The 23708-nt window shown below is 41.4% G+C and overlaps 3 protein-coding genes across 4 annotated transcripts; 1 reads left to right on the forward strand and 2 right to left on the reverse strand.

Moving 5' to 3' along the window:
• Window positions 1-122: 122 nt before the first annotated feature.
• Window positions 123-4281, forward strand: LOC139367118 (coiled-coil-helix-coiled-coil-helix domain containing 7). Its single transcript, XM_071105175.1, has 4 exons — window positions 123-240; window positions 1203-1270; window positions 1396-1494; window positions 2704-4281. The coding sequence occupies exons 2-4, from the start codon at window positions 1217-1219 to the stop codon at window positions 2806-2808; spliced, it is 258 nt and encodes an 85-aa protein (XP_070961276.1). The 5' UTR covers window positions 123-240; window positions 1203-1216; the 3' UTR covers window positions 2809-4281.
• Window positions 4282-4795: 514 nt separating this feature from the next.
• On the reverse strand, window positions 4796-14572 carry LOC139367119 (short chain dehydrogenase/reductase family 16C, member 5b). Of its 2 annotated transcripts, none has more exons than XM_071105176.1 (7): window positions 14345-14571; window positions 13633-13973; window positions 11119-11250; window positions 9959-10058; window positions 9684-9828; window positions 8431-8556; window positions 4796-5761 (listed from the first exon to the last, which is right to left on the reverse strand). In XM_071105176.1, exons 2-7 carry the CDS (start codon window positions 13951-13953, stop codon window positions 5668-5670), a joined length of 918 nt encoding a protein of 305 aa, XP_070961277.1. In that variant the 5' UTR covers window positions 13954-13973; window positions 14345-14571; the 3' UTR covers window positions 4796-5667. The 2 variants fall into 2 exon arrangements, with proteins under 2 accessions (XP_070961277.1, XP_070961278.1); XM_071105177.1 differs by having other exon boundaries at window positions 4798-5761; window positions 14357-14572.
• Window positions 14573-19207: 4635 nt separating this feature from the next.
• Window positions 19208-22422, reverse strand: LOC139366755 (proenkephalin b). Its single transcript, XM_071104456.1, has 3 exons — window positions 22230-22422; window positions 21774-21914; window positions 19208-20270 (listed from the first exon to the last, which is right to left on the reverse strand). Exons 2-3 carry the CDS (start codon window positions 21909-21911, stop codon window positions 19635-19637), a joined length of 774 nt encoding a protein of 257 aa, XP_070960557.1. The 5' UTR covers window positions 21912-21914; window positions 22230-22422; the 3' UTR covers window positions 19208-19634.
• Window positions 22423-23708: the final 1286 nt, after the last annotated feature.

Consider the following 23708-nt stretch of genomic DNA (forward strand, 5'->3'; position numbering starts at 1 on the left):
TATAACAAGAGGTGGACTAAGAATGTCATTAGAACCGTCCTATTGGCGTATCGACCTGTCAGTTTACTGAAAAGTACCCTGTCGTCGTTTCTGTATTTTGTCCTGTTGGTCAGTTTTGCTGTCAGTTTGATGCAGACGTCATGAACATCGTAGTGCGATGTTATTAAATGACGTTCGAACTGACATGAGGGAATAGATGCACAAGTATTCAACCAAGATTTCCACATAACATCAAGAAAAGTAAGTGCGGAACGCGGTGGGCAGCCATGTAGATTTGACCAAACTCGAAGCGCAGTGATTTGCGAAAGGTTCGCTGTCGCGTGAAAATATCATTATCAAACAATTCGACTTCCTGGCTGGCTAACTAGCTATGCTAGCTGCGGCACTATCATACATCTTTGGGGAGAGTCATGCATAACGTTTGAGGTAACCTTTTGCCTTTGCAGCGTCGCTTTTGTGACATCGGTTAGCAGAAAGCGTCGTTAGCCCTCTTGCGTGCTTAATTTTTTATTAGTTAGCTGCTATAGTTGCAGTAGCTAGCTCACTCATTCGAAGGTCAATGACAAAGATGATCTATTATATTGACAAGATAGTCGAGTGACGGCACTAACAATGGAAATATGTCCACGAAGATGGAAGGTAGGCGAGATCAGGTGGGACCATTTCAGCCAATTAGAGGGCAGATATGCTTGTGAACAGGCACAACTCCGATTTAAAGTATTTTTTTGTTACCAAAATGCCACGTGCGTCCACTGTCAGTGCATTCGTAACAACAACCATTACATAACTTCTATCACATCAAATAAGCCTCAAGTAGGAAATTAGCGATTAAATTGTTTTGTTAAACAAATTCGTCACCGACTCCCATACCAAAAAAAATACTTCGTGATCTTATTTCGTGGACAGATTTTGAGCGCCGTAAACGCTCTCGCTTCGCCTTCTCTGACGTTCATCCATGTAGCTCGAGCTGTAGCAACAACGTTATAAGGTGCAGCTATGAGTTTGCTGTTCCTGAAATTATGGTAACTTTTTTTGTACCTGATATTTATCTAGTCATTGTTGCCGCACATGAGAATACATAGGTCAATGGGTCCATCCCTGACCTTCTATGTTTTATTGTAGCCAACCGTGATCATATAAATTGTTTAATTGCACGAGACAATGTATCGACTTCAATGTATTGCACATTTGTTTTTTTTCAGCGACGCAGCAAGAAATGGACAAAAACGTGCGCAAGCTTCGAAGTAAAGATATAAACCCATGCATTGAAGTATGTATTAGTATGCAGGCTACATGTTTGAATGAGATTATGCCTACTACATTTGAGATCTATACTGGTTTGAATGTTAATGTAATTTCTGTCAAATTGAACCACATGACTTTACTCTTTTCCAGGAAAGTGATGGCTCTCAGAAATGTTTGGATGCCAATAACTATGATAAGAGCATGTGTTCTGCATATTTTCTGAGATACAAAAACTGCAGAAAATACTGGGTGAGTATGCATTGGCGCAATCCATGAGTGCCAATCTAATGTAGCCTAATGCAGTGAGAGATCTCAAATAGATATTATGTATTGCATGTAGGTCAACATGAGGCAAAGATGAAGAAATCAAATTTACAGGTTGTCCGAAGGGAATGTTTAATATTAAAACATACTCAAATCACCTCAAACTAAAATTGGAAGGACCAGCAGAATGACTCACTGCATTCAAAGCTCGCTCCCTGTTGAGGTATTCTGTGTCAGTCTTTAAACTATGGAATCAGCTTAATTGATTAGCTCCTGCTGAAGAGGCCACTTCTTTTTTTCTTAAATTTTACCCCCAATTTCGATCTTGTCTCATCGTTGCAACTCCCCAAAGGCCTCGGGAGGCAACGGTTGAGTCATGCGTCCTCCGAGACGTGACCTGCCAAACCGCAGTTCTTAACACCCGCCCGCTTAACCCGGAAGCCAGCCGCACTAATGTGTCGAAGGAAACACTGTTCAGCTGACTAGAGGTCAGCCTACAGGCGCCTGGCCCGCCACAAGGAGTCGCTAGAGCATAATGAGCCAAGTAAAGACCCTCCGGCCAAACCGTCACCTAACCCGGAAGACGCTGGGCCAATTGTGCACTACACTATGGGACTCCTGATCAGTCGGTTGTGATACAGCCCGGGATCAAACCCTGATCTGTGGCGACTCCTCTAGCACTGTGATGCAATGCCTCCCGAGTGGCGCAGCGGTCTAAGGCAAGAGCCCACCCCTTAACGAGCCTCTGTCTACTTCAACTGGGTTGAGATGGGGATTTGCAGTGGCTGGGTTCTAGGACACCCACATTGCAGTCTTGGGAATGTAGCCATTTGCACGGAGCTGCCCTACAAAATAATTGGTAATGTTCTGGTTTTGTTCATCTATCCATCTGCATTATAATATGTACTTCATTGTCTATTAACTTTCAGAGATTGGAAATACTCTTATGTTCACACCCCCCCCAGGAGACACACAACCACCCTGAGGGTGCAGCGCCCTTGAAGCAATTGTAAGGGGTTAGGTGACTCGTTCAAGGGCAAAACATCAGGCACCCATTTTTTTTTTCATCAGTTGGGATTTGAACTGCTAAATGCTAGGCTGCGTGCCGCCCCTAACAGTCCCAAATCAGTGCGTATCACAGGGCCTATGGACTTAAATCGACGTGATTCCAATGTTTTCTGTTCTTTTTTTCAGCACAACCTCATGGTGAATAGGAGACGAGACGGCGTGAAGCCTGACATGCCCACTGCTGAGGAGCGCCAGGAGATACTAGCTGCCATTGGAGGCAAGCCCTATTGAGGCAGTGGCAAGACCAGTAGAAGGAAACACTGGAGTGGGGTGTAGACCATACTTTCCAGTAAAGCTCTGGGACAGACACCTTCTTTATGAAGGTCTGAGAGCTCCTCCACACACCTCGCCATTATGATGCTGACCGTGCCCCAAGAGGTGCCTCTGCCGCACTGTGTGCTGCTTGCCACTAAAGGTTGAGGGTGGCGTTGAAACCTGTCAAATACCGATATATCAATGATCAAATACTACAGTATGCCTAATGCTGAAATCTGGCAATGAATGTGCATAGCTGGTTAGTATGAGTGGAGCTATATGGAAAAGCACTTCAAGTTGCCTTGATGAATCAAGTGTTTTAATGATCTTTAAAGAAAGAACTGGAAAGACTATGGACTTACTCACCTTTATTTGCAAGCCTTGCCAGCATCTCTGAAAATAAACTGAATCTGTGTTTGTAAAATAATTTATTTAGTGTATTTTTTTCACAATCTGTAAAAGCATTTTTTGGAACAATGTTGTCTTGTGGACTGTTGTAAAAATCGACAAGTGTCTGCAAAGACATTAAAGCAACCATATTTATCTCTGGAGTACAAGCAGACAAAACAAAGTCTTTATTTGTCATGATCAAAATTGATACTAGCCTACAACCATTGATTAGTCTCCTTTTATGCATATTTCATACACATTACATGTCTTTAAAATAAGCATTGTGTGCAGGATTCATTCATCGGTATCACAATCTAAGTCTATGTATTCAATGCATAGGCTGGGTTGCTCATAGTTTTGTAGACTCCATTGCTATACATAATAGGAAATAAGGTGAATACAATGGAACACCACTGATATGAACGTATAGCCTCAATCCACACCAAAGCTCTATAATGGAAGGTGACAATGTTGGAGATGATTTACTTAGAAGTAACCCAACTTCACTCTGCATGTCAGCAATATTGTACAAAATCATACACGTACAATAACACGTACGATGCTGGGCCAATTGTGCACTGCCCTATGGGACTCCCAATCACAGCCGGCTATGATACAGCCTGGAATTAAAAACAGGGTCGATAGTGATGCCTCTAGCACCGAGATGCAGTGCCTTAGACCGCTACGCCACTCGGGAGTCCCAAATGTGCTTTGGCCAACATCTGATTCGCTGTTATGCTAAACAGTCTTGCAATGTAAAGGTCGACTCTGTTGGGCAGGTTTAAATAAATGAGTGCCAGGAGTAAAGTGGGTCATATTCTGATTCAATAACCCATGCTGCCGCAGTGTTTACAACATCACATACAGTATATGCAGTTAGCCAAACCCCTTGGAATCTCAGTTGGCTAGTATTTTGAATCACATACTCGTGAGGGCACATGCAGATCTGGGACCAGGTTAATTGGTGAAAATACTTAACTTTGTACTGATTGTTTCAAGTGCATGCATTATGTAAGGTAATAGCCTATGACTTGATACAATAAAACACATTTGAAAAGCTTCAGTTGTATTGTATTCTGACAAATTTGTATCATGTCATGTAGTGTCGGTTGTATGCCAGTGCTATTGTTTCGCATTAGTGTTTCAGAGCCATTTACACGAGGTGGTGCTGTTGCTTTACTGACGGAGCCACCCACACATTACCCTGCTTTCTCAAATCTGGCTATAGAGGTCTACAGCAATGTTGTTTTCCCCTCGAATCGGCGAATGATAAGTAGGGTTGTTAAATGTTTTAATGGGGACTGACCACTGTCAGACTGTGAGGATCCACCAGATCTGCAGATTCCTAGAGTGTGTTTTTCCATGCAAATGTTGAGATGATGCCTATAATCAACAATCCCCTGCACACAGCAGATGTGCACTACAACATTGTGGCTCTCAGAATACCGATTAAGAGTTGCACTCATTATCAAACAAGCAATCAAGCAAAGAATGTCTCTTACTCTGTGCCAATCTATTACTTTGAACAGATGTCCTACTTTTAGTCAATGGCATAAAGAAGATAAACCATGTATGTTAATTTGAGATCATGTATTTTATTATGCGATCAGACAGTTGTAAAGCTTTCCAAACATTTAACTTTCCAGCAAGCAAAGATTAATATGAGGCATACATGGTCAATCATTAAGACATGATATACGATTGGGATTATCTGAAAAGATAACCATGGCTGCACCTGTAAATGAATAATGATGATATGTCCATAATTTCATACTATCACATAACGAGTTGAAACATCAGCAACCTTTAAAGTATACTTTGGCATTTTATTCAATTATTAAAGTTTCTTAGCAGCTTTATTGCCATGGCAATATATATCCCAACTACATTTTTGATGCGGATACTTTTGAACAAGCTACATAAGAAGACTATAATATAATGAAGGCTAACAATGCATATACTTCGATTAAAATACATAAAAGCAAGATATCATTCAACAACCACTTTAAAGCAGTAGCTTTTGTAAATGAATACACTTCAAGTGACTCTCAGGAGAGAAATCTCATTGGACGTAAAATAACAGACATTTACCTCATACTGTATTCCCACACAGTAGTAAAACAAGAGGTAACAACATATATGGTAGAATTAGTAACCGTAGTTTCATACGAGTGCATCATCTCTGCATACTGTCAATGGCTCTTTAAAACATCCTTCATAGGCGATAATTATTTGTGCACTAACAATTCAATTCTACAGTGAATTTCATATATGTACATGTATAGGCAGTTAGGCACTGGTATGTAGGACATGCATAGTACTTCCATTATAAAAGTCAGAAAAGCTTATTAAAATGTAGTCTAGATTCACAAAGGGTTGCAAACTGCAGCACTTCATGTGGGAAATGGATTGAGATCCTCCCCTCCTGAGCACTTATTGAATGCTTCAGTCCTTTTTCCCATGGCCTTTGAATGCATCCATGAAATTGAATGCCCCCATGTAGTCTCCCAAGAGGAGCCCCATCTTAGTGGGCAAAATGCTGTGAGAAGAGAACACACGTGATAAAAAGAGACAGGGGTTATTTATTTTACTTCACAGCAGCTGTAAATTATTGACCTATTTTTTCTTCTTCTCCAAACGCACAAAACCCAATAAATACTGAACAAAATAATTGAATAGTCATGTACATATACTGTACGTCATGTATATGTGCAGTAAAGCCATTCTGTGAAGAACGGCTGCACTTCAAACATCAATAATCAAACGTAAAATGCCTTTATGACTGACATAAATGCTAGTGACTCCATATGATCATGCACCACATTAACTTTTACAATCATTTTCGGAAAAAAATTACAATAGGAACCATCAAAGGCTTTGTGGTAGTGTGCAGATTTCCATACGGAAGTAGAGCTTGATTACAATTGATACAGGAGGAATAGGAGGTGAGTCATCTCTCTCTCTCTCTCTCTTTCTCTCTCTCTCTCTCTCTCTCTCTCTCTCTCTCTCTCTCTCTCTCTCTCTCTCTCTCTCTCTCTCTCTCTCTCTCTCTCTCTCTCTCTCTCTCTCTCTCTCTCTCTCTCTCTCTCTCTCTCTTTCTCTCTCCTATATCTCTCTCCTTCTCTTTCCTATCTTGCTCTCTCTCTTTCTCTCCTATCTCTCTCTTTCTCTCCTATCTCCCTCTCTCTCCCTCTCTCTCTCTCTGAGGTGCTCTCATTCATGGAGGGCTTCCCAGCTAAAGCCCAACTGACTAAATGTCCACCTTAGAATCCAGGTTCCTTTGTGAGTTAATCATCTTTCCAATTTATGCATTTTTGGCACTTCAATCAAATTCAAGGAATACATTTTCATTAAATTAGTTGCAGTAGGTAATTAGCAATAGGATTTCTTTAAAAATGCACCATTAAGAGTGGGAGTTTTACGCCTGTGTGAAGGTACTGAAGGGCCCAGATGCAGTTTAGAATTAATGTCAGTGAATCCTTAGATAAAACAGTGTGCTCAGATTAGCAAGTGTGTGTGGGGGTGTGTGTTGAAATATTATTCCCCTCTTGCAATGGGGTCATAGTCCCACTAAAAAGTTCAACTCTAAAAAGTTCAATTCTGTCCCAATGTAACAGCAGAGAAGCAGTCTGCGGTAGAGAAAATGTCTGTCTACATTCTCAGTTCCTGTTCTAGGCTGTGTTGTAATCACTCACGTGTTATGACCTTTCCCTACCGCCTCTGAAACCAATGCCTGTGTTTATAGCGTTTGATATGAATGATTAGCATGAACTACTATCCAAAGCATTCGTAGCACATCCTTAAACACTGAATAAACATGACATAATGGCTAGAGGTACATAGACAGTTATTTTGACATGTAATCGTGTGGTGTATGTCATCTTGTTTCTGCGAGCGTGTTCATGTTGATTGTGTGAAATAAGTACACATGGGTGGGTGTATGCGAGTTCGTGTACATGTCGGAAAGTTGTACGTGCGTGCGGTCGAGTGTACTGTAAGCGTGTGTGTGATGCGTGTGTGCACTTATTTGTGTGTTTGCGTGTGCGTTTTGTGCCCGCTACCCGCCTTCGACTCAGTCTCTCACGCAACCTCCTCTTTCCACTCTTTGTTTACACATGCACCTTTCCACCTAGGCAGCTGTCAGGTCAAGTATCCTCTGTGGCAGGCCTGCATTAATCACTCAGATCTCTAGAGCAATCTCTAGTGTTTAGACAAGCACCACCACAAACAACGTGTTCCAGCTCTCAATCTCTCTCACTCCACTCTCAATCTCTCTCACTCCACTCTCAATCTCAGTCCCTGTGATAGAAGTATTTGCACTTTTGCTTATAGCCCCCACACCATTTGACACAATGAAGGCTTGCTCATCTGCATTCGTACCGGATCAATCTGCTTGGTGTCTGTCCAGTGTAGGGACAAACAACAATGTTTATGCACGCAATGGCTTTATTGACCCAACTCCTGCTTCTGCGCACACATAGGTCCCTAAACCATTCTGCTGTTTTATTTAACCACCATGTTTCTATTTTGATGTAAAAATACTGCAATGTGGATTTGGTTGAATTGAGCCCGGTGAGTAAAGTAACCCCTACACTTTCAATGCATTTTTTGCCGCAAAAGTTGGGTATCCGCTTACCAAAATAAAAAAGGTGTGTGAACTGCGTTAACGTGAGTTTACCCTTCACTACACCACTGTTCTCAGTCCACAGTGTCAACAGTTTTATCTGTTGCGTCCTCTCCATACATTTTTGTTGTGTCAACAATCTAGGTCATTGCTGAGTACAAAGGTTTGAAAGTCAGTGTTGGGTGGATCACAATAATGCCTTAATAAATACAAATAAATACACTTTTAAGACACATTTCAGTTGAATGCATTCAGTTGTACAACTGACTGGGTATCCCCCTTTCCCTTCCCTTTTCTTTATGAGTCCTCAATTAGTATATTTCAAGTAGAATGGAATGTATCTGTTTTACCCCAATAGTCTAACAAAAATGCAGAATGCTTTTGGGTACTAGTAGCAGGTAGACCCCCTCCACAGGTAGATGCTGAATTTTTTGACACGTGACTGCTGTGGTTGTGTAAACAAAGATATAGAAAACCTGTTTGATTACATCTAAACTTAAGAGACAACTGGGACTGGGGAGGTAGCGGCTAGGGCCCGGGGGTCCATTTAGTAAATCCTGCATAGTGTTTGGTACAGTTCTTACTTCTTGAGGGCGAGGATGAGGTAGAGGATCCGAGGCATATACAGGTACACTTGGTCAGTTTGGATAGCACGGACGATCATTTTGGCCACATAGTCAGGTTCCAGGATGGGCATGAGAACGGGCCATCTGCAGGAAGCACCCAAAACCAAACAAATCATTTCTCTCACTGATCAGCAGTTCAAAGTAATGGGCTGGCACTCTCTAGTGTGAATCTACATCTGAAAACACACTGCATGCACTGACGCCTTCAAAACTGATTGTCTAAGCCCCTTTTACATTTCACTTCAAATCCTTCAAAATGTTATGCCACGATGAACGTTGTACTTTGTAATCAGTTTCTGCCTTCAGTCTGTTCCTTAAAAGACATAAAACCCATCAACTTTGGAGAACAAATAAAAACCATTGATAAAGAATGGTTGATAAAAATCTTGATAAAAACAGGACTTTTGTGTGAGGACTTTCAACATCACAATCTCATTCAAATCTCATCGTGATTGGTTCCTGATTTTTGTTCAGAAATTTGACAGTGTGTGTGTGTGTGTGTGTGTGTCTGAGTAACAGGATGTGGTAGGCATTGCTCTGCTCTGTGGCCAGTAAAAAGCTGAACCAAACAGCATGAATAATAAAGTGAGAAAATGGAAGGGCCCAAAGAGCAAGACTGAGGGACGCTGGCATTTTTGTAACTCATTCTGACATCACACACACACACACACACACACACACACACACACACACACACACACACACACACACACACACACACACACACACACACACACACACACACACACACACACACACGAACACACGCATACATGCGCACGCGCCACTCAAACGGCCTTGATCACTAGCGACATCTAAGGACATGGCCCTAGGCAGTCCAGGTAGAGCTGGCTCCATGGCATCTATGGTGGTGTCACATAACTAGTAGGGCGAGGTTGCCCCGGCCTAGACAATAATTGAAGGTCATCTACACACCATGGAATACTGCCATTAATTGTATTTCCACTCCCTGGTCTAAATCATATACATTTACTGCTCAAGACAGTTACAAAGTAGAATTTCACCTCCTAGCAAAGTGAAGCTGAGCAAGCATTTTATTGCTTAGCTACACACTGCTACTACACATAGCGCAGTGCAACATTGTACATATTTCCATATTGTGTCTACAGTCGCAGCACTTCCTCTAACAGAGCTTATGGTAGCAAAATGTGTTCTGGGTATGTGTGTGTGTGTCAGAACGGTGGACCCACTTGGTGACAGCGCCGTCAAACATCCCCGTGTTAATGAAGAAGGGACACACGATAGTGGTCTTCACTCCGTTTTTCTTTGTCGCTAGCAGCTCCAGTGCCACAGACTCAGCAAAGCCCACAGCCGCAAACTTACTGGCACAGTAATCTGAGCACAGACAGAGATTAGAGGAATGGGAATGCATTACTCTGAGTGTTCACACTCACACTAAGTGATGTTGGGTAAAATATTTATGTCCCACTTTAGAGGGGTAGTGAGTGAGATGAGTATATCTAACCTGCCAGGCCATTGACTCCAATCAGTCCAGCAGAGCTTGCGATGCTCACCAGGTGACCATGGTTACTGGCTATCATTGCAGGGAGAAACGCCTTGTAAGTCTGGGGGAAAACAGATGATCATGGTTGAGAATTACTTTGCTGGCGACATACTACGCATATAATAAAAAATACCCCATGCGCACTGATATTAGGACATGTTCCTTGTCTCTCCTTGTCTTAAGTATTTTTTTATTTTATGTTTATCTTACACCTATATTGATATGAGCATGTTGTGTTACGTTTAGCGTTATTTCCATAGGCTGGTCTGGCACATCCTGCGGGCTTAGGCCATCTATCATTCCCTCTGCTACTGTTTTACTCTTAGACTTGAAAAGATGGCACTGCAGATCCGCAAAACGTTCAAGAGCATCTGACTGGCTGCATCACCGCTTGGTACGGCAACTGCAAGGCACCCATTCCGCAAGGTGCTACAGAGGGTGGTGAGTACGGCACAGTACATCGTTGGACTACCTGCATTGGCTCTTTTTTAACTAACTCTCTTGCACTGACTCTATGCACACACACTGGTCTATAACCACACACACACTCACACACACTTACACTGACACCCCAACACACACATAAAATGCGCACACACGCATACTGACGCCACACACACACACACACACACACACACACACACACACACACACACACACACACACACACACACACACACACACACACACACACACACACACACACACACACACACACACACACACACACACACACACATACGCTGCTACTACTCCACATACGCTGTTGCTACAGCTCAGTCTATTATCTATGTCACTTTACCCCTACCAATATGTACATAGCTACCTCAATAGCCTCGTATCAATGCATATCGACTCGGTACTGGTACTCGCTGTATATAGCCATGTTATTGTTTTTCATTATTCACTGTGTATCTATTCCTCGTGTCACTATTTCTATTTTCTATTTCTTATATCTTATCTTTAACTCTGCATGGTTGGAAAAGGACCCTTAAACATCTCACTGTTAGTCTACACCTGTTGTATACGAGGCATTTGACAAATAAAATTTGATTTGATTTGATTTTGATTTGACTTGTCGCAGAAAAATACAAAATGTTCATGATAAAATTCCAACTCACCCAGAAGTGAGCATTGGAGTTCACCTCCATAGACTTCTCAATCAGGCTGTCGGGAGCATTCATGAACTTCGTCCCTGTGACAATGCCTGCATTGTTTATCAGGATTGTCACGTCTCCCACTTCCCTTTTCACCTGGCAATAAACACATAATATGCTGTATAGACGTAACAGGGTAAGAACATACATGGAACTGGGCCTAAATCTACCACACAGAGATCACACAGATTACCACTAATCTCTGAGAAATAAAAGGTGCTAAGTAGAACCACACAGGGTTCTTTGGTTTGTCCCCATAGGGGAACCCTTTTTGGTGCTGGGTAGAACCCTTTGCAGAGGGTTCTTTTTTAAATATATATTTTTTAATGTAAGCTTTATTTAACTAGGCAAGTGCGTTAAGAACAAATTCTTATTTTACAATGACAGCCTACTCCGGCCAAATCTTCCCCTAACCCAGACAACGCTGGGCCAATTGTGCACCACCCTATGGGACTCCCAATCACAGCCGGTTGCGATACAGCCCATGATCGAACCAGGGTCTGTGGTGATGCCTCTAGCACCGTGCCACTCAGGAGCCCTATCTATGTAGGGTACTTCAAAGAACCCCCTGTATATGGTTCTACCTAGAGCCATTTTATAATCTAAAGGTTCTTCCTAGAACCGTCTGTGAAGGGTTCTGCCGAGAAACATTTTATCTTTGGAGGGTTCTTCCTAGAATTATCTATGAATGGTTCCACCAGCCTTATTATACTTTAAAATGTAATTATTTATGACAATACATTACATATATCATAAGGCCTTTATTTGAGGGACTAATTATACCCTAATATAGTGGTGTTAGGAATCTCCTGGTTTACTAGAAACATCAGCCCGCAAATCACATTATGCTGGTTTGCAAAATGATCTGTAATTCCTATTGCAATCCAGCCAGAGTTAGGATAACCAATTGTGGAATTGTTAATCACCTGCAACCTGCATTCAGAATGACTACCAAGGTAGGGAAGATTGAATATTGAGACTACCTCAATTATCCAAACTGGAACAACCATCTCAGTAACGGATGAAATACATCCAATTACTAACAGATTGGATTATAGAAAACTGTATGTTATTTATCTTTGTGTAGCATACCATTTATCAACCAAGTAAGGTACATGCAAAAACACAGATATGACAGTAAAACAAACAATTCTGAAAATATCCCTGCAATAGAGCATCACAGGGGTGGCAGCATCATGTTGTGGGGGTGCTTTGCTGCAGGAGGGACTGGTGCACTTCACAAAATAGATGGCATCATTAACAAGGAAAATGATGTGGATATATTGAAGCAACATCTCAAGACACCAGTCAGGAAGTTAAAGCTTGGTCACAAATGGGTCTTCCAAATGGACAATAACCCCAAGCATACTTCCAAAGTTGTGGCAAAATGACTTAAGGACAACAAAGTCAAGGTATTGGAGTGGCCATCACAAAGCCCTGACCTCAATCCCATAGAACATTTCTGGGCAGAACTGAAAAATTGCGTGCGAGCAAGAAGGCCTACAAACCTGACTCAGTTACATCAGCTCTGTCAGGAGGAATGGGCCAAAATTCACCCAACTTATTGTGGGAAGCTTGAGGAAGGCTACCCGAAATTTGATCCAAGTTAAACAATTTAAAGGCAATGCTACCAAATACTAATTGAGTGTATGTAAACTTCTGATCCACTGGAAATGTGATGAAAGAAATAAAACCTGAAATAGATCATTCTCTCTACTATTATTCTGACATGTCACATTGTTAAAATAAAGTGGTGATCCTAACTGACCAAAGACAGGGAATATTTACTTGGATGACATTTCAGGAATTGTGAAAAACTGAGTTTAAATGTATTTGGCTGAAGTGTATGTAAACTTCCAACAACTGTATAACCTTTCTTGCCCGTCAAAGAGTCATCAAAGATCCCTTTCTTCCAAAAACGGTTCTTAGGATGTTAAAGGTTCTAGGTATAACCCTATCCCTCCACAAAAAAACTCCTTTGGAACCCTTTTTTCTGAGAGTGTAGCAGAGTATGACTGTGATCTCCAGTATCTAACCAATACCTATGCACTGGATCACAGTATGTGAATATTGTGGGATCTGAGCTGTAATCATGAGGTGGACCTGAACAGAGCAGACATGGAATGTGTGGGAGTCTTTCAACATTTGTTCCCAAAGCATGAAGGCCCTTTGAGTTGTTGTACCTTATAATAGACATTGGGTTGATCAATTATTTATGTAAATATCTTCCCTCTCAAATACATTTGCATGCTTTCCGGGAAGGAGCTTTGCAGTGCGGTGTATTTGCAACAGCTCAAATTACAACTTCGAAGATCAGTGTACAGTATGTTTTGAAAAATACGGTACTGTAGCCTGTCAAAAATACTACAGACCTTCAAACTATTACCTGCTGTAGGAAAGTGGTAGAACATGGGTGATAACATCCATACCTGGCCAGGTATATAGACCATATACCTGACCAGGTGGCATAAAACCCACCTGGTCAGCCACTGAGTACACCTCTGCCTTGTTGCTGCAGTCACAGATGTATGAGTGGACTCTGGCCGCGCCCTTTTGCTTCACCAGTCGAACCGTTTCCTTGTTGCCATCCTGGCTAATGTCCCACAGCACCAGCGTTACGCCCATGGAGGCGAACTCAAGCGCCATCAGCCTGCCGATGCCGCTACCCGCCCCTGTGATGAGGATAGTTTCTCCCGCAACGCTCTTCTTCCGCGAAGGGATGAAGAGTTTTACAAGTGCCTCCAAGTTATAATATATGGACAAGGCCAACACCTGTAGCGTCTCCAGAGCGAAGTTCATCTTAAAGATTAGTAGAGTACCTATCAAACCGCATGAATTAAAGTTGAGTTAAAAATTAAAATTATGCGTTATACATAGGCTATAATCTATTATGGTGGTATGGTTAATGGAAAAACAACTGTCTATCTTTTCCCAAAACGATATAGCATTGTCAGGTCTGTTGTTAGCCTATGGGTTTCCATAGGCCTTATTCTGAATTAATAAAGGTAAAAACCATTACAATTGATTGCTTTATTTCCCCTCTATGTTGATTGTTTTCTTTTCCTCGATCTTCAATGTCAGAATCGGTTTAGAATAAGAACACTAATAAGGATGATAGCATGTCGACAAAACACTACGTTTTCTAATTCAGTTGATATCTTCAAATATGGCTACACAGCGTTTAACTTACCCCTTTCCTTACGAGAACAAGTCTTAGAAACCTATATCGAGCATCAAAGTAAACACAAATAATAACGCTTATCCTATTATAGGATTACTTTTCCGACCTTTGCACAATGAGGTAGTAGGGACCGACACCGTGTTAACCTCGAGACAAAGTTCAATTCTATATCGTAGGGCAGGCTATGGCTTTAACCGCACACAGGCAGGGCGCGTCTCCTATGAACCATTTGCTCAGCATTCTCTATGTGATGAGTTGATGGAAGTAGCCTATATTAGAAACGGCCCGTTGAATCAGTTGTCATTCAGTTTAATATAAAGATACGCTTATCTTAATCTATAGGCTAAATATTGGTTCCCTTTCTTCAAACACTTTGTCTGTGTTCTGCGCGCTAAACGTATCCAAATCGGCACAGCCAGTCGCCGCTACCTATTAACTTTGACCTAGTAAGAGGCATTGTGGGGAGACGACGATTTTACTACAAGCGACTCATTGGTGCGACTCATTGGTAAAAAAAAAATAACCCATGATGATGCCCTGTGCTGACGACAAACAATAATTCATGCATTAGAAAATCAGTGTATAGCTACGGTCAAAGGGAACCGCTGTCCACCGTCCACCTCAAATTCGTGGTCCACTCAATCTTGTAGCCAATGTTAGTCCATGTTGCAAAATTGTATCGCCCGTCCACCTCTCTCTCTCACACACACACACACACACACACACTTTACCATTCAAATTACTTTGACAATAATCCTAAATCAATCAAATCTCATGAATAGTATTATGTATATAGACTTCATATGCTATCTTAGCTTCAGTTGTTTTTTCTTCATCTAAAGCTAATAATATAACTGAATTATTAATTACATCAATTAACATGAATAATTCAAGTATTTTTATATTCACTGCCCAGACAATTAAGATCTATTTGTATCCTAAAACCAAGACAATGATCATGACACAGGAAGCAATGTGATGTTTGTGCTGATGATCTCATTTATGACTGCGGTATAAGGGAAACACTATTTTCACGCCACTTCAAGTAGTAGGTTAGGAGAATTTACGCAGCAGGTTAGGAGATGAACATAGCAGGTTAGGAGACTGATGTTAAGGTTAGGAAAAGAGTTAATACAAATATTCTCCTAACCTGCTACAAAAATCACTTTGTATCGAAGTGGAGTGAAAAAAGTGTGTCCTTTTAGTATAAAGCAGGAGCCTAGACCATGTTTGGGGACAATAAAGATTGACCGGTTTGTTTTTTTATTATTTTCCATCTATTCAATAATATTTACTAGTGTATAGTTTGAGGTTTCTTTGTGAGAACATCTATTGATTTATTGATTGCATGTTGAGCTGGACTGGCCTCCCCGTACCTTGCTATTGTATTCCCAAGCCCTAGATATTTAGGTTACTCAACTGTGCTGGTAATATGCAAGGTCAGTGGGTGTTGGGAGTTGTGGGGGACCGCGGTAACACTTTACATGAACTAATACTGCACAGTTAAGTTTTTAAAATATGAAATAATTGTTGATGATTGTTGCGTGACTATTTATTCCCACTACTGCACAACTCTTGGAGGACAATTGAAGTTGGATGGATGAAAAATCATGTTAAATCAAATAACATTTTATTAGTCACATGCGCCGAATACAACAGGTGTAGTAGACCTTACAGTGAAGTGCTTACTTACGAGGCCCTAACCAACAATGCAGTTTTAAAAAATATGGATAAGAATAAGAAATAAAAGTAACAAGTAATTAAAGAGCAGCAGTAAAATAACAATAGCGAGACTTTATACAGGGGGGTACCGGTACAGAGTCAATGTGCGGGGGCACCGGTTAGTTGAGGTAATATGTACATGTAGGTAGAGTTATTAAAGTGACTATGCATAGATGATAACAACAGAGAGTAGCAGCGGTGTAAAAGAAGGGAGAAACACCGCCTGGTATAGAGGTCCTGGATGGCAGGAAGCTTGGCCCCAGTGATGTACTGGGCCGTTCGCATTACCCTCTGTGATGCCTTGCGGTCGGAAGCCAAGCAGTTGCCATACCAGGCAGTGATGCAACCAGTGCTCTCGATGGTGCAGCTGTAGAACCTTTTGAGGATCTGAGGACCCATGCCAAATAATTTCAGTTTCCTGAGGGGGAATTGGTTTTGTTGTGGCCTCTTCAAGGCTGTCTTGGTGTGCTCGGAAAATGTTAGTTTGTTGGTGATGTGGACACCAAGGAACTTGAAGCTCTCAACCTGCTCCACTGCAACCCTGTTGATGAGAACGGGGGCGTGCTCGGTCCTCTTTTTCCTGTAGTCCACAATCATCTCCTTTGTCTTCTTTAGTTCTCAACAATAGGCTTCTTTAGTTCTCAACAATAAAGAAACATTTGCCTTTCAACTTCCATTGTTACAATTTTGACAATATGAGTCGAACATGTCAAATCCCTCAAACAGCTAATTTGAGGAAGAAGCCATCTGTTCTGCCATCAAATGTTGACACAATGTATTCATCCCCATTAGGGCTTTGTCTTTTAATCTTGCTATGACTAACCCTTTGTGTATGCGTGTGTGTGTCTGTGTGTTTGTGTGTAACCAGTGTGAAATAGCAAGCTAGTTAGTGATGCATGCTAGTAGCGTTTCAATCGGTGATGTCACTCGTTCTTTTAGAGCATATTACTGGAACACCTAACTACAGCAACATACTGTATTTCTAGAATTTACAGTGCATTACTGGAAGTAGAGTGGTTAGTAAACTGTTGCAGGTTTACAGTGCAGGTAGCTGGTGCCAACGATGGGCAGTATTTCTGTTACATGTATTTTATATATGTATTTCAATACTTCAATACCTATTTTGTCATTTGTATTTCACTGGCCTGAACTATATACAATTCTACTACTATTTTATGACAGTTTAATTAGAATACATTTTCTGATACAAAGATACAGTGCCTTCAGATAGTATTCATACCTCTTGATTTATTTCACATTTTTGTTGTGTTACAGCCTGAATTCAACATTTATTAAATATTCGTAAAGACTCTCCCAACTACACACAATCTCCTGTAATGACAAAGTGAAAACAGGTTTTTTGACATTTTTGCAAATGTATTGAAGAATGAAATACTGAAATGTACATACGTATTCACATTTAATACATTAGAATCCCCTTTGGAAGCAATTGCAGCTGTGAGTCTTTCTCTGTAAATCTCTAAAAGCTTTGCACACCTGGATTGTACAATATTTGCACAGGATTATTTTTCAAATTCTTCTAGCTCTGTCAAATTGGTTGTTGATCATGGCTAGACAGCCATTTTCAAGTCTTGCCATAGATTTTCAAGCCGTTTAAAGCCAAACTGTAACTAGGCCACTCAGGAACATTCAATGTCATCTTGGTAAGGAACTCCAGTGTATATTACGCCTTATGTTTTAGGTTATTGTCCTGCTGAAAGATGAATTTGTCTCCCAGTGTCTGTTGTAAAACAGACTGAACCAGGTTTTCTTCTAATATTTTGCCTGTGCTTAGCTCTATTCCATTTCTTTTCATTAAAAAACTCCCTAGTCCTTGCTGATGACAAGAATACCCATAACATGATGCAGCCACCATCAGCAGCCACCATCAAGACGTCCCAGAAATATCCCCCATCCCTGCAATGAAATGATCAGACCTGGACCCCACCAATGACCCATCGTCATGACCCTGACAACACACTCTGAACAGAAGGACTTTCCTCAGATGGCTCTTCATGGTTGCCTCCCCACTAGGGAATCCAGCTTTGGATGGCACAAGGTACATACAGAGAGCTGTCCATAAGGAGGCACTGTCACTGAACACACCTACCATCTGTTTGTGAGTGTGCCATGGCCAAGTGGTTCTGGGCCCTGTTAGTTTCCTCTGTCCTCCAGCATGCAGCCCTGCTGCTGCATTGCTCCTCCTCCAACACCCACCCAGGCTGATGGACATACCCTCCACCCTCCTGCACTTATCCCTCTAACAGAACCAGACCAGAACCAGGAACTTTTCATCACCACACCAGAAGAGGCGCAAAGGGAGGACCAAAGATCTAGCAAGCCACAGGGAAGTACCACCATTGACCTCTGGGTTTAGGGCTCACTTGTGTGTCTGCCTGCTCCTCAGGTTGTCTTCCCTCCCTTCTACAGACCCCAACCCAGCAACTGCAGCAGCCTCAGTTCACTGTTTTTTCCCAGGTCCCCAGTCCCAGCATCAACCCCTGGTTTCCAACACAGCCCCAACACCAACACAGGTTTTCCCAGTCCCAACACCAGCACCAACCAACCACAACCTCCATCCAGTAACTGCCAGCCCCCACCACAAAGCCACTGTCAACCACAACTGACTTTTTGTTTTTTTTTATTTTACCTTTATTTAATTAGGCAAGTCAGTTAAGAACAAATTCCTATTTTCTATGACAGGGTGGGTTAACTGCCTTGTTCAGGGGCAGAACGACAGATTTCTACCTTGTCAGCTCGGGGTTTCAATCTTGCAACCTTTTGGTTACTAGTCCAACGCTCTAACCATTAGGCTACCTGCTGCCCCTGACTAACTAATTGATGGACTGATTATTGCTACCGGTTTTGTGATTTAATGCATTTGATTTTTTGTTTTTTGTTTTTCCTTTGATTTGATTAGCATACGTTGGATTGATTACTTATTGCTTGAATTGTTTGTTTTGAATTTTAACCAAATTGATTTGACATGTTTACTTGTAATGAATTTTGGAACAACCACATCAATTGGCCTTAAATCTTTACTGTTAAGTTAAAAAAAATTGGCATCGATTCAGAGTAATAAGACATATTTATTCATGACAAACACATTATTCTGCAGTTAGAGCAATTTATTTATTCTACATACAGATAAGCAGGCGGTTACAAGGATTTCAATAAAATTAAATAAATAGATACATCTAGAAAATCGACAGCGGTTAACCACAGTAAAGCAAGATGTGTGAAAAAGTATTCCAGTCTAGCAAATATCTTATTCTGACTGTAGGCTATTTATTCGGTTTGATAAGTCTGAGAAGCTTTTATTTTGGGCACATCAGTCACTACAATGACAAAATAGTGAGTCTCACAAAGCCTACTGCACACAGAGGTCAGAGGTCAGAGAAGTGCTTAGGGAAGTCTCTTAGAGATGGAGAGTGAATGCTACAGTATGTCACACCACTAAAATAACCATGTAGGCTTCAGTATGTTTACTACAGCCAATCATATACAGAAACCTGTAAAAATGCAGGCAAGACAAGAAAACAGAACATGACTGAGCAGTGGCAGGTATTTAGGAAGGTCAGTATCCCAGGAATCCTCCATATCTCTTCTCTACCACATCAGGAACATCTTCCAACTCGACGCGTTCCTTTTCCATCTCGTCCTCCTCTTCCTCCCCCCAGGCTCGCTTGTTGAGGAAGCCTCCATAGCGTTTCTGCTCCTCCCTCCACTCGGGCCTGCCCACCCTCCTCATGAAGCCGCCGTAGCGCTTCTGCAGCTCTCGGATACCGTTCTCCAAGTCAGAGCTTTGTCTGGCGCTCCTCAGAAAGCCTCCGTAGCGTTTCTCCACTCCGCCATCGCCGCCATCCACGTTCCTCACCAGTTCCCGGAGCAGACTCAGTGTGTCTTCTGGCTCGCCACTCTTCTTCATGAACCCACCGTAGCGTTTGAACAGGATCTCCCTGCCGTGGTCGACATCGTCGGGTTCAGGACCGTACAGTTCTGCTGTTTTCTTCATGAATCCCCCGTAGCGTTTCATGAAGCCGCCATACTTCTTTACTAGTTGATGTGGGTCGTTGTTGTCCAGCTTGGAGGTCTCTGTGGTAGCCTTGTCTCCCTCTGTTGGACTGTCGGCATTTCTAGCCTGCAGGACATCCTCACACAGTTCCCAGGACTTCTTGGGGCTGAGAGCTCCTTCACACTCTAACGTACATGTCTGGGGGAGAGATCGAGATCAGAAGTCATAAGGCAATAAAATGATCAGTGTTTTGAAAATCTTTTCTTTACATTTAACTTGATCACATAGGATGATAAACCAGGTTATTTCTCTATCCAATATTTCAACTGTCCACCCTTGAAATCTTTGTCTCTTTGTGGTTCTCCTTTCCAATAACCCATAAATCTCGTTATCCACTTGAAAAGCACTGTGCTCAGGTTTGCGGTAGAACTACAGTACGGTTGGTGGAGAGATACCCAATGATCACAGCCAATCAGACGTTAAGTGCTCTCTGTTGGGTGATAAATGTCACTCTAAATCCCCCAGCACAGTGTCATTGGTCATGGGAGTTGGGGGGCTGGGGGCTCCACACAAACACCACAGTGCCTTGAGTGTTCCACCATTCCACGTAGTACATTTAGCAGAAGCAAATCAATCCTGAGCATCTATTAAGCTCAATCTCTAATGGTCTGTGACATTGCTTCTCTCCACCATCAACCTCCTCCTTTGCCTCAGGCAAAGCTTTAGGAGGCGATTGGGGAGGGCATTCCCCATCTCCTATAATTCTACTTTGGTGAATTGAAAACAACATTATGACATAATGCAGATGCTAGTTTCTACAGAGTCGGTCATAGTGAGCCATATTCATGTGAAGTATGATACTTAACTGCAATCTAGTGGTGGAAAATAGAAAGTACACTATTTCAAACTAGGCTGTCCATACTCTCCTATTCAAATGGGGTAGGGTTAGTCTTGAGAAATCATGCAGGTTTGCATGTCATACTTGGCACAATTTAGATCCAAATAATTGAACAAAAATGAAGCATATGATTTAGGTTGCTCTGCACACTTACAGTAGCCATACTGTTTTTAAATCAACATTTTCCTAAATGTTAACTTAACAGACTTGCATTGTTTCCAAAATAATTATAGGCATGCCAAGATTCCCTTGGCAAATAAATATGCATTTACAAAACAATGTATTTCTTTGTATGCTATAAAATAATAGCCATCAATGCTATCAGCTGAAACACAATTTGTCAAATGTTTAGAGTCAATGGTGGTTTGTGGTTCAAGTCGTTAATTCCTAACAAGTCCTTGCCCACTGCTTTTGACTCGCTCTATAGTTAGTGTATTGCACCCAAAATCTATTTTACTGCCGATTCTCATAATTAATGTCATTTAATCAATTAACTTATAGATTTTAGGTGTCATAATTAAATCATACGTCTATTTATTCAATTTCCAAGTGATCAATACAGTGGAAATAGCCTAATCACAAAACCAGCGAATGATTGTGATGTACATTCATCTATGGTTTGAAAATATATTGTGTGGTAGGTAGCCAATTCTTGGACATTTAAGCAGCTCTACGAAAAAGGTTCTGAGAAACCCGCGTGCAGATAGCCTAAAAGAGAGGACATTCAGTAATTCCCTATTAATACAAACGTTATGTTATGAAAATGAAAAAAAATATTGCGTTTTAGTTGTAGGCCTACTTACGAGAGAGTTGATGTCTGTCTGTTGAAGTTGTAGGTGGTGAATACAATATGCGCAGTCTGCTCCGCAGTCCGCACTCACCGTCAACACAAGGCACGCGCTTAAAGCCAGCGTCCAGAAGGAACGCATTGATACCGCCATGGGCTGCGAAACAAGAGAGTGAGCAATTAAATGATCGATGCTTTCCAAATCATGAAGTTTGCGTGTCTAAACTATGTTGGCTTATATGAATTTAAACTAAATGCAGAATATATTAGCCTGATACACAAATTAGTTTTGTTCTTCTTCTTCTAGTTGTGTTAGACATTAGACATGAACTAGCCTAAACAAATTAGGCATATGAACATATTAGACAAATTAATGGACCTATTAGACACATTAATGGAAGTATCTTACAAGTCCAACATTAGACTGTTCTGGCTCAGAGACAAAATAAAATAAATACAATTATTAACTCACCTTTCTCGTTTTTTCGTGTAGCCTCCTACTAATTCAAAAAATTATACTGATGTTCCAAGTTCTTCTGTTGCAGTTGTATCGAGGAAAAAAATGTTGGATGTAGTCAGTCACTGCGTGGCTAGTTTAGCCCTAAAACAAACTTTATCACTTTAATTTCTGAGTTCGAATCTTGGAAGAGAACGCAGGGAAAGCACCCTGCCACTTCAGTCACTATAGGAGCATCGAAACGTTTCAATGTGGGCTTGTTATAAATGCGCGGACTTCTCTGTCGTGCTTGAGCGATCAGACACCCCTTAAATGCCGTACTATAGGAGACCGGCCAACAACAGTGAAGTGATCCCTCGTCGTCAAGGGAAAGCTCCTCCTGACGTATAATTAATGACGCACACAACATCAAGTGAGGTGCTCAGCATAATGGTAAGTAACATTTATGGAGATAAGTACTGGAACTAATATTTTTCAAGGTGAGTGGGATCTCCCACTTATATTGCATTGTATGTTTATAGATGTAGTGTAGTTGTGCCAGATTACACAATACTGTAGGCCTACAGGCTTAGTAGGCGATATTTTTTAATTGCCATATCAATGGATAATTGTGTTTATAAACACAGTCCATGAGTTTAGTTTCCAAAAGTGCCAGTTACTTGTTCTTGTATTTAACCACTAACTGATCTAAGCCTCAGCCAATGTAAACCATCCATCATATCCATAGAGTAGGTTTAGGCCTTAATCCCCTGGATCATTTATTTCCAGCGATTCTCACAGTGTGGAGTCACTGGAGTGACCTGAGACGGTCGCTGTGTTCACTGTCATGTGGTGCTGAACTTTGGAATCCCGATTCAGTCGCTGTCTGCATCAGTGGTGCTGAATCTCAGCTTTCTTTGTTTAGGCCTACTTTTGCGCCATCGGCCACCAGTGACTAAGTCACGACACGAAGTTCACTGAATCACCTCTCCACACCATAGCCTAGTGATTTGATGTACAATACAGAGCAGCAGAAGCAACTCTTTCTAAAATGTCAGGGCCTATGAGTTACCTGGATTAGCTATCAGCAGCAGGGAACGATGCAAATTCCACATAACTATACTACTTAGAGTGCCTTCAGAAAGTATTCACACCCCTTGACTTTTTCCACATTTTGCTGTGTTACAGCCAACAAGTACAATGGAATACATTTTGATTTTGTGTCACTGGCCTACACACAATACCACATAATATCAAAGTGGAATTATGCTTTTTCAAATTTCTACAAATTAATAAATAATGAAAAGCTGAAATGGCTTGAGTCAGTAAGTATTCAACCCCTTTGTTATGGCAAGCCTAAATAAGTTCAGGAGTAAAAATGTGTTGCATGGACTCACTCTGTGTGCAATAGTGTTTAACATGATTTTTTGAATGACTACCTCATCTCTGTACCCCACACACACAATTATCTGTAAGGTCCCTCAGTCGAGTAGTGAATTTCAAACACAGATTCAA

Source organism: Oncorhynchus clarkii, chromosome 15 (genome assembly GCF_045791955.1).
Source record: "Oncorhynchus clarkii lewisi isolate Uvic-CL-2024 chromosome 15, UVic_Ocla_1.0, whole genome shotgun sequence".
Taxonomy (NCBI): domain Eukaryota; kingdom Metazoa; phylum Chordata; class Actinopteri; order Salmoniformes; family Salmonidae; genus Oncorhynchus; species Oncorhynchus clarkii.